This window comes from Chiloscyllium plagiosum, chromosome 11, assembly GCF_004010195.1.
Source record: "Chiloscyllium plagiosum isolate BGI_BamShark_2017 chromosome 11, ASM401019v2, whole genome shotgun sequence".
Lineage (NCBI taxonomy): Eukaryota > Metazoa > Chordata > Chondrichthyes > Orectolobiformes > Hemiscylliidae > Chiloscyllium > Chiloscyllium plagiosum.
This window is the reverse complement of record NC_057720.1, coordinates 14769171-14784686: the sequence shown is the minus strand read 5'-3', so window position 1 is coordinate 14784686 and position 15516 is coordinate 14769171. Positions and strand designations below refer to the sequence as shown.

The 15516-nt window shown below is 41.7% G+C and overlaps 1 protein-coding gene across 5 annotated transcripts in view; it reads left to right on the top strand.

Moving 5' to 3' along the window:
* Nucleotides 1-15516, top strand: part of LOC122554159 (kynurenine--oxoglutarate transaminase 3-like) — an 82712-nt gene that overhangs the window by 61536 nt on the left and 5660 nt on the right. For all 5 annotated transcript variants that reach the window (XM_043698735.1, XM_043698734.1, XM_043698737.1 and 2 more), the window contains 2 exons: nt 5999-6185; nt 7177-7250. In XM_043698735.1, coding sequence (XP_043554670.1) covers nt 5999-6185; nt 7177-7250 — 261 coding nt within the window. The remainder of the gene's footprint in view (nt 1-5998; nt 6186-7176; nt 7251-15516) is intronic.

The window sequence follows — 15516 nt, the reverse complement described above, 5'->3', positions numbered from 1 at the left end:
TAATTCCACCTGCTTGGTCAATTTATATTCATGATGTACAGTTCCATGACAACATCATATGGTTGCTCCAGGATCCTAATGCGCTTTAGAAGAACACTTTTTATCTCCTTGTCATAAATATTAATCAACATATATATACATTCACAAGTGAATTACCTCATATCATAGAATCCCTACAGTGCAGATAGAGGCCATTCAACCTATTGGGTTTGCACTGATCCTCTGAAAAGCATCCCACCCAGACCCAAACGCCCCCTCCCCCCATAACTGCATTAACCGTGGCCATTCCACCAAACTTGCACATCTCTGGATACAACGGGCCAAGTTTTTCACACCTTTGGACTATGGGAGGAAATCGGAGGACCTGGAGGAAACTCACATGGGCATGTGGGTTTCTACTGGGTAGATTATTTTGTTTAACAACATTTCCTGAACATTTTGACTTTGTTTCTCCCACCTCTCTCTAAGTCCTTAAATTGATTGATCTGTGTTGATAGGTGGTTAAGGAAAGTCTATGAGAGGGTATAGAAAGACTTGAGGTAAAGTTAGCCATCTTAGCATTAGACATAATTGTTCAATACCTGAGGAAATATGTACTCCATCCACATGTTGTTCTGCATGAGAAGAAGATTGTTCCCTTACAGTTTTGAAATGTTTTTCAAGGTTCTATTCCAAGGCATGAATGCACATGTTGAGTTGAAAATTATTTGATTTGGTTTACAATCCAGAAGCTGATCGAAACCTGAAGAATTATGTTTTCTATATTCTCCAAATCACTGATCCATTAAATTGTTATGCAATGAACATAATAGTTTCCAACATAAGTTTAAGATAGTCACTGAGAAACAAAACAATTCGGGAAGAATCATCATTACTCAGAAAATGGTTAGAATTTTGAACTCAGTACTGCATGAAATGGATGGTCTGACTTGTATAAATATGTTTAAAGGGAAGCTAACTAAGTACATGAGGAAGAAGTAACAAGTTGCAATGATAGGTGGGGAGAGAGCTCCAGGATTTTGACCCATTGAAACTGAAGAAATGGCAATATATTTCCAAATCATGATGGTGAGCGGCTTGGAGGGCAACTTGCAATCGGTTATATTCCAGTGTATCTGTTGCCCTTGTCCTAGATGGTGGTTGTGAGTTTAGAATTTGTCGTCTGAGAATCTTTGGTGAATTTCTGCAGTACATCTTGCAGATGGTGCACAATTCTGCTACTGTGCATTAATGGTGGAAGGAGTGAATGTTTAAAGGTGTGGTGTCAGCTAACACTCAGGTATCAAACCTTTTGAGAGTCGTTAGAGGTGTACACATTCAGGCAAGTGGGGAATATTCAGTCACACTCCTGATTTGTGACTTTCAAATGGTGGACAGGTTTTGGAGAGTTGGGAGGTGAGTGTTAGATCTCATTTTCCAATAAGAGTCCGAGTTGCGGAGTGGTTTCAGATAACTTTTTATTGCAGCTTTATTTTCGGTACAACTTCATTTCTCCAGAGCAATATGGCACACACAAAGCTTCAGTGTGTCTTAACGTTTATAGTTTAAAGTTAGAGTGTGCACCCACCCCCCAGCAATTGCTATTGGTCAGCAGCGCTAAGTTATCCTTGGCTCTCTGGTATAGCATCTTATACTGTCAAGCTTGCCTCAGAAATTTACTTGACATAGTTTAACTGTTGATAGTCCTTAACCCAAAGGAAGTACTGCTGCAGTCAACAATTTTAATGTGTTTCCAATTAAGCAAATCATATCACTGAATGACAAAGAGATACACATGGGTAAAAACAATGACTGCAGATGCTGGAAACCAGATTCTGGATCAGTGGTGCTGGAAGAGCACAGCAATTCAGGCAGCATCCGACGAGCAGCATTCGACGAGCAGCACCACTGCGCGTTGGATGCTGCCTGAATTACTGTGCTCTTCCAGCACCACTGATCCAGAAAGAGATACACATGCTTGTCGTCCATTGCCGGTTCTCCACGGTTTCATGATATTAACAGACTCTCTTATCTCCCTTTATTGATATGGGAGCTGCTCTTATTGTCTGAGAGTGGTTTGAATCTTTCACTTTAATGCTTTTAGTTTTTTTGTATATAGGTGGATCTATAACTACTTTGGATTCCATATCTATGATTATCTGAAGAATCTTAACTGAAACCTACTCTTAGTATTCTAACAGATTGATAAATAGTTCAAGAGAAATAACTAACTAGTGTGAAATGTTCTTATCTATGCCTTATGCATAAGCAACTGCAACTGCGGATTCTATCTCAATCCAGTAACCTTAAGTGTACAGAACTACTGCTGTTCTACTTTTGAAGACCACACTAAACAAATATTTTTTGCAAGCCCTTTAACTTCTATCAGCCATTTTCTGCTGCATTAACCATGAGCAGCCTTTGACCATTTTGTGCCCCTCAGTCATGGGCAGACCTTCCAGTAATTTACTGGTTGTAAGATTTCTAGCCTCTCACTTGCTCCTGTAGCCACAGTAAATTTCTGAACAGTGGTACCTCCCATGATGTTTGTAATTGAAGATGAAGTGATGATAATGCTATTGAACATCAAATGATGAGGGTAAGATTCTTTCTTGTTGATTATAGTCATTGTCTGGCATTTGGGTAGCACAAATGTTACTTGCCACTTTTCAACCCAAATCTGGATGTTGTCAAGGTCTTGATGCATTCCCATTGGCTACTCTGTAACTGAGGAGTCAAAGATACTGCTGAGCATTGGCCATTATGATAGAGCAAAGACCATTAATGAAGCAGTTGACAATGTTTAGGCCTTGGACACTACACTACTCAGTGATGTCCTGGGACTGAGATGACTGACATTCAATAACCACAATCATTTTCCTTTGGGTCAGGTATGCACAAACCAGTGATAAGTTTTCCTTTATTTCCATTGACTCTAGTTTCAGTAGGATTCCTTGATGACACAGTCAGTCAAGAGATTCACTCTTATCTCTCCTCTGGAGTTCAACCTTTTAATCTATGTTTGAATCAAGGCTGTAATGAGATCTGGAGCTGAGTGGCCCTGGCAGAACCCAAACTGGGCATCAGTGAGCAGGTTATTGTGAAGCAGTAATATAGGAGGCATGGCTAGTAAGTTTGCAGATGACACCAAAATAGATCAAATAGTGGACAGTGAAGAAGATTATCGCAGAGTATGACGAAACCTTGATCAGATGGGCCAGTAACCTGAGGATTGGCAGATCAAGTTTAATTTAGATAAATGTCAGGTGCTGCATTTTTAGTAAGGCAAATTAGGGAAAACTTATAAAGTTTATGGTAGGGCCCTGGGGAGTGTTGCTAAACAAAGAGACCTGGGGATCGCAGCTACATAGTCTCATGAAAGGGGAGTCACAGGTACACAGGATGGTGAAGAAGTGTTTGGCACACTTGCCTTCAATGGTCAGTGCATTGAGTATAGGAGTTGGGGCGTCACATTGTGGTTGTACAGGACATTGGTAAGGCCACTTTTTGAATACTTTGTATAAATCTGGTTGCCCTTCTATAGAAAGGATGTTGTTAAATTTGAGAGGGTGCAGAAAAGATTTGGAAGGATGTTGCCAGCACTGGATAGTTTTAATTATTTTAATTAATTCAGCACTGGAGAGGCTGAATAGACTGGGGCTTATTTCCCTGGAGGTTTATAGATGTTTATAAAATCATGAGGGGCATGGATTGGGTGGGATCGCTTAGCTTTCTTTATCACTTGTTGCTTATGTTGTTTGGCATGCAAGTAGTCCTGTTTTATAGCTTCACCAGGTTGACACCTCATTTTTAGGTATGCCTGGTGTTGCTCCTGCATGCTGTCCTGCACTCTCCATTTATGTTGATCCCATGGCTTTTGGGTAATGATTAAGTGTGGGATATACCAGGCCTTGATGTTGCAGATTGTGTTGGAGTTCTGCTGCTGTTGATGGGCCACAGTGCCTTATGAATTCCCAGTCTTGCATTGATAGATCTGTTTACTGTCTGTTCCATTTGGCACAGTGGTAGTGACGTACAATATGTTTGAGGGTATTCTCACTGTGAAGGCAGGACTTCCTCGTTACAATGTCAGTGCAGTGGTCACTGTTACCGAGACTGTTATGGGCAGATGTAGCAGGCAGAATGGTAAGGATGAGGATAAATATGCTGTCCCTCTTGTTAGTTTTCTCACCACCTGCTGCAGACCCAGTTTAGCAGCTATGTCCTTTAATTTCCGACCTATCTCAAGCAATGGAGCTGCTACCAAAACATTCTTGGTGGTGGTCATTGAGATCCCCCACTCAGAGCTCAGTTTACATCCTTGCCATCCTCACTGCTTCCTCTAAGTGTTGTTCAATATGGAAAAGTACCGATTCATCAGCTGAGGTGTGCTTGGTAATCATCAGGTGCTTTCCTTGCCCATGTTTGACCTGATAACTTGAGACTTCATGGGGTCTGGAGTGAACATTGAGGATTCCCAAGACAACTCCCTCCTGCCTATATACCACTGTATTCGTGGTCAATTCTGCGAGTGGGACAGGATATATTCAGGAATGGCAATGGTGGTGTCTGGGACATTGTCTGTAAGATATGATACCATGAGTATGACTGTGTTAGACTGTTATCTGACTAGTCTGTGAGACAGCTCTCCCAGACCTGTTGGTAAGGAGGACTTTGGAGGGATTACTGGCCTGTTGTTTCTAGTGCCTTAGTTGATATTGGATATCATTTGTTTAGGCTTTGTAGAGTTTCTTTTTTTAAAATCATTCATGAGATGAGGGTGTCTCTGGCAAGGCCAGCATTTATTGCCCATCCCTAATTGTCTGGAGGCAGTTAAGAGTCAACCACATTGGCTATGGGTCTGGAGTCACATGAAAGCCAGACCAGGGGAGGATGGCAGTTTCCTTCCCTGAAGACAATAGTGAACCAGATAGGTTTTTCCAACAATTGACAATGGCTTCTTGGTCATCATTAGACTCTTCATTCCAGATATTTGTTGAATTCCAATTCTACCATCTGCCAAAATTACCTGGGTCTCTGGATTAACAATCCAGCGATAATACCACGAGGCCATTGCTTCCTTGATTCAGTATAACTGAATGACTTGCTTGGACATTTCATAGAGTCAATAGCATTGGCATGGGTCTGGAGTCATATGTAGGGTCAGACCAAGGAAGGACAGCAGATTTCCTTCCCTGAAGAACATTAGTGAACCAGATGTTGTTTTTTCATTGACGCTGGTCATCATAAGACTTTTAATTCCAGATGTTTTCAATTCAAATTGCACTGTCTGCTGTGATGAGATTCAAGCCTAGGTCCCCGGACCATTTCCTGCACTATTAGTCTAACATACATTTGACCATCGCTTCCCCTTGTGTATTACTATGTACAGTATCAGTTACCTTATTTCAGGAAGAAATTCAGAGAAGGTTATCTCTGAGCAACGGTTGGACAGACTAGGCTTTTATTTGCTGAAGCTTTGAAGAGAAAGTGATGGCTTGTTTGAAACATCTAAGATCCTGAGGGGTTTTGACAGGGTAAATGTGGAAAAGATGTTTCTCTGATGGGAGAATCTTGAACTAAGTGATCATTGTTTAAAAGTTAGGGGACATCCACCTAAGACAGAGATGAGAATTTGTTTTCTCTCAAACGCCTTTGGAACTCTCTTCCTTAAAAGACAGTTGAAGCAGTGTCTTTGAATACTTTTAAGGATGAAGTAGATTCTTGATGGGCAATGGGGTGAAAGGTTAGGCGGGAAGGCAGAGTAATCAAGTCAGCCACGATCTTATTGAATGTCAGAGCAATTTCAAGGGGCTGATCGGCCTACTCCTCCTAATGTGAACATAAAAGGGGTCGCAGGAGGCCTTGTTGGGCCAAATATCCTATTTCTGAGCTGTACATTTCATTTCATATTTGCGCTGAGCCTTTTGTGAGCTTTTGAAACTGCAAAACTGGGCCTATTTGGGAAAATGCAGTGAAGCACCCCAATTGAGGCTATCTGTCATCTTCTTGTACACAGGAAGCTGTTGCCCAAGGTATTTGGAAGGAATATGGCCGCCTGACAGATAAGGATTGCTACTTCCTGTCTCTACCTCGTGAGCTGGAAGCGAAGCGCAACCGCATGGCCAAGTTTCTCCATACTGTCAGGATGAAGCCAATCATCCCCGAAGGCGGTTACTTCATGATTGTCGATATTTCCGCACTAGGTAAGTGCTTTTCCCCGTCGTTCCCCTCTCTCCAAAAGCGCTGAGCATTTAGTAACTCAACACCACCACTGAACTTTCCTCAGGTACCTCGATCCTGTACTGATGCCAGCTGTGACACATAGCTGGATTTGAAATATTTCTTTCCATTTCTTGAATGATCTACGAAAGTAACAGAGGAGTTTTGTTATGAATGGAAAATTGGATTAGACCCACCGTATATTCATGTCTGATCTTAGACTCAACAAATTACGAGACTTGGTGCAAGATAAATGGGTCCACAGTTCTGACCTGAAAGCGATCCAAGGGTACACTGCTGACGACAGTCTGTCAGTGGGTGGTTGTCTGTTACTTTGCTTCGCCATTGGATTACTCAGAAGGTTGTGAGATTGTGTGAACGAAAGACCCACACCATTTACTGGGCCGGATGCCAAGTGCTGGAAGACATTAAAACAAAACGGCCAGACAACGCAAGTTCCAGTCAGGAGCTGGTATATTCATCCATGTAAACTAGCACAGTTGTTGTATGATCCCTCATGCAAACAGATTTGACAGGTCTCAGCTATGGGCAGTGGTTGAATGATTTTTTGATTACAAAGCAAGGGCAGAGGTCCTTCCCCTGACACTTGTTATTCTGAGAAAATGGCTATTTAACTTAAGGACAATGACGCAGTATCTCACATTGAATATGCAACTGGCATTTGTTGCCAAGGTTCACACGGTTACATGGGTGAACCTTCAGAGCATATAGAGCTGGGTTGTATGTTGCATTACTACACTCAGAAATCAATATGCAGCAATGAAGCTATATTTGGTGTGTACACAAGTGCTTTTTTTTTAACTTAAGAGTATTGGAGTTCCTAGATCTGTTTGGTCAATGTTTGTTTCTATTTGATGCGGCGTCTCAAAGACATGAAAAATGCCACCATGAAAAATGCCATCTAACTAATGAAATAATCAATTCTTCTTAACATTTGCACAATGTTCCCTTTAGATGTGGATATCTCCAAGGTGGAAGAGAATGAGCCTTATGATAACCTCTTTGTGAAGTGGATGATTAAAAACAAGGTAAGTTCAGCTTGATTTTGTTAATATAAAAATAGGTGTTTTCACATTGATTAATGTTGGTGATCCTCTGGTTCTGAATCACCAACCAGAAGATTGTGCATTTCAATCCCTCTTCTGAGACCTGAGACCTGTAAATTCTTACTGCACCAAAGCTTTGAAAATTCAATCCATTAGAATGAAATAAACTTTGGTTACTGCTTCTTTTCCACTATTGGGTTAATCGTAGAAACTTGTGGAGGCCATTCATCCCATTATGTCTGTTCTGTAATTTAGATGGATCATGCCTGGTCTGTACTTTATCCACATGTCTTTCTCCCAATTTCCTTGAAGACCAGTCTTACTTAACAAAACTATATGATTAGTGTCATGTAAATTTCATGTAACCTGACTCCCAGCCTTTTGGGGAGAGATGTCTAGATTTCTACTACCCTTCTGAGGAAATGGTAATTCCTAATTTTAATCCTGAATGTCATAAGTCTAATTTTAAATCTTTTAATCCTGGTATCCTTCTGGTGAATTTGTAAAATACCATCTTCCAAGTCAGTATATCCTTTCGGCAGAAGATTGTTCAAAGCTGAACACAGCATTGCATAGGCCAAGTGTTGTTCACCTGGAACATAATTTCCTTTTCTTTTGTGTCCTTGCCTCTTAAGATAAAAGGTTAATGTTACACTTTTAATTACAATTTAATTTTTGATTTTTCTATATGTCACTAGCTATTTGTCAGTTATGCACATCGATATCCAAACCTCTGATTCTTGAGTTCTTGTCTTCTCACTACAAAGATCTTTATCAGATTTATTTTCAAAGTTTGTGAAAAGATTTGTAGCTCGGGTGCTCGTTGTTGTGGTTCTGTTCGCTGAGCTGGGAATTTGTGTTGCAGACGTTTCGTCCCCTGTCTAGGTGACATCCTCAGTGCTTGGGAGCCTCCTGTGAAGCACTTCTGTGATCTTTCCTCCGGCATTTGTAGTGATTTGTCTCTGCTGCTTCCGGTTGTCAGTTCCAGCCGTCTGCTGCAGTGGCCGGTATATTGGGTCCAGGTCGATGTGCTTATTGATTGAATTTGTGGATGAGTGCCATGCCTCTAGGAATTCCCTGGCTGTTCTCTGTTTGGCTTGTCCTATAATAGTAATATTGTCCCAGTCGAATTCATGTTGCTTATCATCTGTGTGTGTGGCTACTAAGGATAGCTGGTCGTGTCGTTTCGTGGCTAGTTGGTGTGCCACGAAACCAACGAGCCACGAAACGACACAACCAGCTATCCTTAGTAGCCACACACGCAGATGACAAGCAACATGAATTTGACTGGGACAACACTACTATTATAGGACAAGCCAAACAGAGAACAGCCAGGGAATTCCTAGAGGCATGGTACTCATCCACAGATTCAATCAATAAGCACATCGACCTGGACCCAATATACCGGGCACTGCAGCGGACAGCTGGAACTGACAACCGGAAGCGGCAGATACAAATCACTATAAATGCTGGAGGAAAGATCACAGAAGCGCTTCACAGGAGGCTCCCAAGCACTGAGGATGTCACCTAGACAGGGGACGAAACGTCTGCAACACAAATTCCCACCTCGGCGAACAGAACCACAATAGATTTATTTTCCTTGAATCTGTAGTGATTCTAATGAGGTCAGTCAGGTGGATGCCACAGAACATGAGTTCCCTGATTGGGGCTGTTAATTTGGTCCAATCAGGGAGCCCAGGCTAACCAGATAAAAAACAGGAGTTGTCAGACATCCTGGCAGTCTGAGGGAGCTGGGTCAATGTCAAAGACTTGATTTGATTTATTATTGTCACTAGCTCCGAAAGGTAGTGCTTCCAACTAAACCTGTTGGACGATAACCTGGTGTTGTGTGATTTTTAACTTTGTCCACCCCAGTCCAACACCGGCATCTCCAAATCATAAATTATTAAGGTTGCTTGATTAAGGCAACACGTAAAAAAAATTCAAAAGTTGAAAGAAACAATCTATTTCACTAATGCATTGAAGGACAATCTGAGGATGAAGATAGAGTGTTTCAGTCATTGGGACTGTGGGAGGAATACTGGCACAAAGAAAGGCATGTAGTTTGAAGAAGGATGATAAATTCGGTGAATCATCATCAACCAAATAGTGAATAGAACTAGACAATGAGCTGAAGAGGTAACTAACATTGAAAAAGAACAGAGTGGGAGAATGATGCAAGCCTTGTGAGGTCACCATGAATTTGTCGGCAAAGGATTCTTGGCAGGTTAGAAACAGAAAACATAACCATATGAATGAATACTCCTATGCCCTTATTGGAGTCCTTTACTGGTGCTCGTTATGTCTGGCCAATCCAACTATAGATGGTCATTGAAACTGGAGCTTTCTGTACTGAGTTGTGTTATAAATATTGAAGAGACAGTGAACCTTTGATCACTGGCCATGATTTTCTACTCTTTTTAAAAAACTTCAGAGAGCTAAAATATTGAGAGAGCTAACATTGTTACCTGGTGAGTAACAATGCTGGTCCCAATGGCATGGTAATTTACAGATCACCCATAATTCTGCAAATTAAGAGCTGAGAACCAGCAAGGGCAGGGGTGTCACCCTGTTCTCAGATCTGAATCACCAGAGGTTGCTGGACAGTCGGAGGCCAGCAGTTCTGAATCCTGAAATCTACCATGTGTGGCCTCCTTCTCAGGGAATGCCGCAACAAGAAGATATTTCTCTTTCTCTCACAGGGAAAGTGGGTTTTAGTGGGTTCAGAGGCAAGGGCAGGGGATGGCTTTCAGAGGCTAATATCTCTGATATCCCCACACCCAGATTGGGGCAATTGGATACCCCCCCTTCCAGAGCCGGCAGGCAGATTGCTATGGCTTCTAAATTGGGAAACTAGCCACTTTTCTCACTCACTGTGGAGGCAGATGATTGTTGAGGTGGCACTTTGTACCCCTTAATTAATTATCCATCTTAATTCTGAGTGGTGAGTCAAGGTAGTCTCACATAGACCTTCTCATCCAGAACTTAATTGCAGAAATAACAAGAAGAGGGGAAGTTTCTTCCATGGCAAACTCACCGTTTTGCTGCCTCCAGCAAGCAGAAAATCACATGTATTTGCAGTCTTATTGAAAGATTATTCACTGGTTAGGTTCATTTATGTCCATGTTGAGCTTGACTGATGTTAAAATGTGCAGAAGGGGGCCCCAGTTTCTGAGAACATCTGTTTTTCAAGAGATGACAGTGCAATTTTAAACAGGAAGCTTCTGCTGCAGCTTCTGTCTACACGGCTAATCCTTCTAATTTAGGATTTCAGTTTTTTCATACTTGGTACATAATTCACAAGTATCTACCAATCAATTTCAAATACAGTACCTCAAGAAAGCAGCTGAGGTTTTTGACTGCTGGGTTCATTGCATGTGTTTTTTAACAATATCACTTACTCTGTAATATTATGGGTGAAACTAGAACTAGGGGGCGTACCCTTAAAATAAGGGGGATCAGATTTAGGACTGAGTTGAGGAGGAGTTTCTTCACCCAAAGGGTTGTGAATCTGTGGAATCCCTGCTCAGTGAAGCCGTTTAGGCTACCTCATTGAATATTTTTAAGGCAAAGATAGTTAGATTTTTGAACAGTAAAGGAATTAAGGGTTATGGAGAGTGCAGTCCACAAAAACATCAGTCATAATCTTAGTGAATGGTGGAGCAGCTTGACATGCCAGGTTGCCTACTCCTGCTCCTATTTCTTATAAGTAAAGAAATGGAGAAAAAAGAGCATTACACTGTGGATACTGCAGGTTCTGACATTGGTGGGGTAGACTAGGTCTATATGGATTTCAGTAAGGCCATTGATAAAGTTTCACATGATTGGCTGCTCTTGAAGGTTAGAGCACATGGAATCCAGGATAAGCCGGCAAATTGGATTCAAAATTGGTTTGATGGTAGGAAGCAGAGGGTAATGGTGGAAGGATGCTTGTTGGACTGGAGGCCTGTGACTAGTGAAGTGCCTCAGGATCGGTGCTGTTTGTTATCTATATCAATGATTTGGATAAGAATGTACAAAGCATGAATAGTAAGTTTACTGATAACACTAAAATAGGTAGTACCTTGGACAGTGAGGAAGGTTCTCAGAAATTGCAGCAGGCCCTTGTTCTGCTGGGGAAGTGGGCTGAAAAAAATGGCAAATGGAGTTCAATATAGATAAGTGTGAAGTCTTACATTTTGGAAAGTCAAATCAAGGTAGGAGTTTCATGGTAAATAGTAGGGCCTTAAGGAGTGTAGTAGAACAGAGGGGACCTTGGAGTTCAAATGCACGGGTCTCTGAAAGTGGGGCCACAGGTAGACACGGCAGTGAAGAAGACTTTTGGCACAATGGCCTTCATCAGTCAGGGCACTGAATAAAGAAGTTGGGAAGTTGCAGCTGTACAGGATGCTGGTGAGGCCGCACTTGGAGTTCAGTTTGGTCACCTTGCTATAGGAAGGATGTTATTAAACTGGAAAGAATGCAGAAGAAATTTACAAGCATGTTGACTGGACTCAATGGTCTGAGTTATAGGAACAGGTTGGATAAACCAGGCCTTTTTACTTCAAACCTAGGAGACTGAGGAGGAACCTTATTGAGGTCTATACGATCATGAGAGGCATGCATAGGGTGAATGCACTCAAACTTTTTCCCAGTGTTGGGGAATCGCGGACTAGAGGGCATCAGTTTAAGGTGGGAGGGGTAAGAGTAAAAGAGAACCTGAGGGGTAACTTTTTTACACAGAGAGCGGTACGCGTATGGAATGAGCTGTCAGTGGAAGTGGTTGAGACTGGCACATTAACAACATTTAAAAGGCATTTGGACAAATACATGGGCAGGAAAGGATTAGAAGGATATGGGCCAAGTGCAGGAAATGGGGTTAGTGTGGATGGACGTTTTGGTTGGCATGGACTAGTTTGGGTCAAAGGACCTATCTCGGTGCTGTATGTATCTATGACTGAAGTGTTGGAAACACTTACCAGGTCAGGCAACAACTAAGGACAGATGAACAGTATGTTCCCCACACCTTTTCCCACCAGTGACAACCATGCCTTTGTCATGGACCCATAGTTTGGAATTCTCTCCCTAACTGCTCCATCTCTCCACTAACTCCTACCTACCCGTTTGAAGGCTTTCCTTAAAACCTGCCTCTTTCACCCCAAGCACCACCCAATGTGGGACAAAGGGCTTTTGTGAAGCACTTTGGAAATTTATTTAAAAGGAAGTAAGTTCTTATTTGTATGTTACTTGTTTCTTACGTTAAAGGACACCGTCTGTTTCAGAAGTTTAAGTTTATAACAAATTTTCTCTTTACTTATTCACACATTGTAAAGCATGAGTGTCAACACAACTTTCATTTTATGAGCTAGTGTGACCCCTCCACGTGTGGAAAGGTCCTTTTGTATCCTTTTTCAACATTTGCACTTTAAGATAACATTTACTGAAACTGAATCCAACACTGTCTTGCCAAGGCTTTTCTTTGCCCAGGATATTGTTTCTCGAGGTGAAGAATCTGAAGGATATTACTTTAAGTCTATTTCCATCAGGCATTTGCTAATAAATCATCATTAGACACAAGGTAGAGCTCCATTTACAATATAACCGAAGGCCCAATTTCTACTGAATAACACATCAAATATTGGGAAATTTACCAATTCCCGCACGATCCATCTGCTTACTTTTGAGATTGTCAACTTAGTGTGAACTTAGAGAACTAGCTTCCTATATAAATAACTGGATTAAGGAGCAAGATCCTTGCAGTCAGCAGGTGGAGATTTTCACCCTGTCTGTTTAGATTTTTTCCTGTAACGGTATCAATATTCTTTTCGCGCTTTTAATGTAATAAAATGTCCCAAAAGAAGTTTGATCAAATAAAATTTGAAACCAGGTCACAGAAAATTGGGGTGCACAGGGAACTGGAAAGTGGATACAAGTAAGATCTCTGAGTGTTGTAGGGCTGCAGGAGCTTTCAGAGACAAAGACCCAGTTTCTCAATTGCAGTCTGATTTTCATTTTATTCGCTCATGAGATCTGAGCATCGATAGCTGGGCCAGCGTTTATTGTTCATTTGTAGTTTCTCTTGAGACTTTGGTGATGAGCTGCCTTCTTGAATCGCCATAGTCCATTTTCAAAAGCAATTCTGCTTTCCAAACTATAGGGTTTGTATAATCCAAACAGGGCTGAGAGGGTTTCTACTCCCTCAGTAGTGATTGTGGTTGACATTTGACAATAGCGAGAGATCAGCTCATTTGGTGTTCCTAGTGCATAATTTGATAATATGCTAATTGAGTTCTGAGGTCAAATGGGCGATTTATTTGGCACCAGCACAACTTCAAAAGTTGTTGGCCATTCCACTACCTGAGGAAATAACTGGGAGTAGAATAGTGAAGGCAACCTGCACTCCTCCTTCCAATCCCATTTCAGGTTACAGCTTTGGAAATCATGCGGCAGATCTATCCCCTGCAGTGAGATATCACTTACTGAGAGTGCGAGTTCCTTCTAATCTTTGTGCCAATCCTGTTCCTCAAGAGAAGTTAGGGATGCTGATTTTGTCAACAATGCTCACATCGCATGAATGAATTGAAAAGAAAAAGGATCAAATTTAAGAGAAATTTGTTGTCCTGGCAAAGGTTTATTTCAGATTTCTAGAATCTGCTGTACCTAACCAGGGTAACACTGCAAGCTTTGTTAAGAATCAGAGAGAAATGCACAGCATTTTAGCAATCCTTACCTTATTTTTAAAAGCACATGTTGTGTCCAGTTGTTTGCTGGCATAAGACACCAATCTATTTGGCCTGCAATCAATTAAATGTACTATCTGTCAAATATAATGCATCCTGCCATTCTTCCTCCATTCTCAGGAAGTCAGAAAGTTGCAAACATGACCAGGCATTTTGTACAAACTTCTGTATTATTTCTCAATCCAATGTTTTACTTTTTGTTTAATATGTAGAAATCATATACAGGAGTGGCAATAGATAGGGCAAGAAGCTTTTGGGATGAATGCAAGATATTTCATTCCTGACAAGGAAGAAAGAAGCCAGACGCTTCCCCTAAATTTGATGCAAAGTGACGCCAACAGCGTGGGTTCAATTCCTGTACTGGCTGAGGTTACCAGAAGTGTCTTGCCTTCCCAACCTTGAACCTTACCTGAGGCATGGTGATTCTCGGGTAAAATTTACCACTAATTGTCTCTTTCTAAAGAGAGAGCTGTCCGATGATCCTCTGGTACAATGGTGATTTTACCCTATAGCTTGTATTGTCCTTTGTTTATTTTCACGACCTCCCTTCTCATTGATTCCTACTCACACAAAACACATAAAGTATCCTTGTTAGTAAAGTTCATCCTCTTTGCAGTTTCAATGATATATTCTGTGATATACTTGTGGCCAATTTGGAGAGATGGTGTGACTCTCTGCCGAGCAGCTCAATAGAGTGTACACCTCTCACTGCAAAGCAACAACACATATTCTTCACCTACAGGAGTACAGTTAGTGTGTTCAAAACAAACCACAGTATTTCACCATTGAAAATAAATGAGAAGGTTAAGGGGGGATTGCAGGAAATGCAGCTGACTTGCTAGCCTTATAGGTTTCCTTAACACCTACGTTCGTGACACCACCCACGCCCTCCACCTCCTCCAGGTTAAGGGGGGATTGCAGGAAATGCAGCTGACTTGCTAGCCTTATAGGTTTCCTTAACTCTGACCTTACCAGCACCTAGTTGGATGGCTCAGCATGCAATCCATCCAATTATGTGAGAGTATGCCAAACAAACTTCAGTTCATAAACATCCACAGTACTTTTCCCATACAGTATTACATGATCTAAATCCTTCTACACAGTCCCCTCCCATAAGTCTAAGCGTTACACAATCATAGAGAATATCTGCAGCAGAGACCCTTATAAGTTCAAACATAACCAATGCAGAGGCTGCACAGATCATGTTTGAACTCTGACATTCTAGGGGGGGGCAAGTTTAAATTGCTCGCATGACAGAAACTAGTCAAGCGGGATATTAACGAGGTAAAAACAATGACTGCAGATGCTGGAAACCAGATTCTGGATTAGTGGTGCTGGAAGAGCACAGCAGTTCAGGCAGCATCCAAGGAGCTTTGAAATCGACGTTTCGGGCAAAAGCCCTTCATCAGGAATAAAGGCAGTGAGCCTGAAGCGTGGAGAGATAAGCTAGAGGAGGGTGGGGGTGGGGAGAAAGTAGCATAGAGTACAATAGGTGAGTGGGGGAGGGGATGAAGGTGATAGGTCAGGGA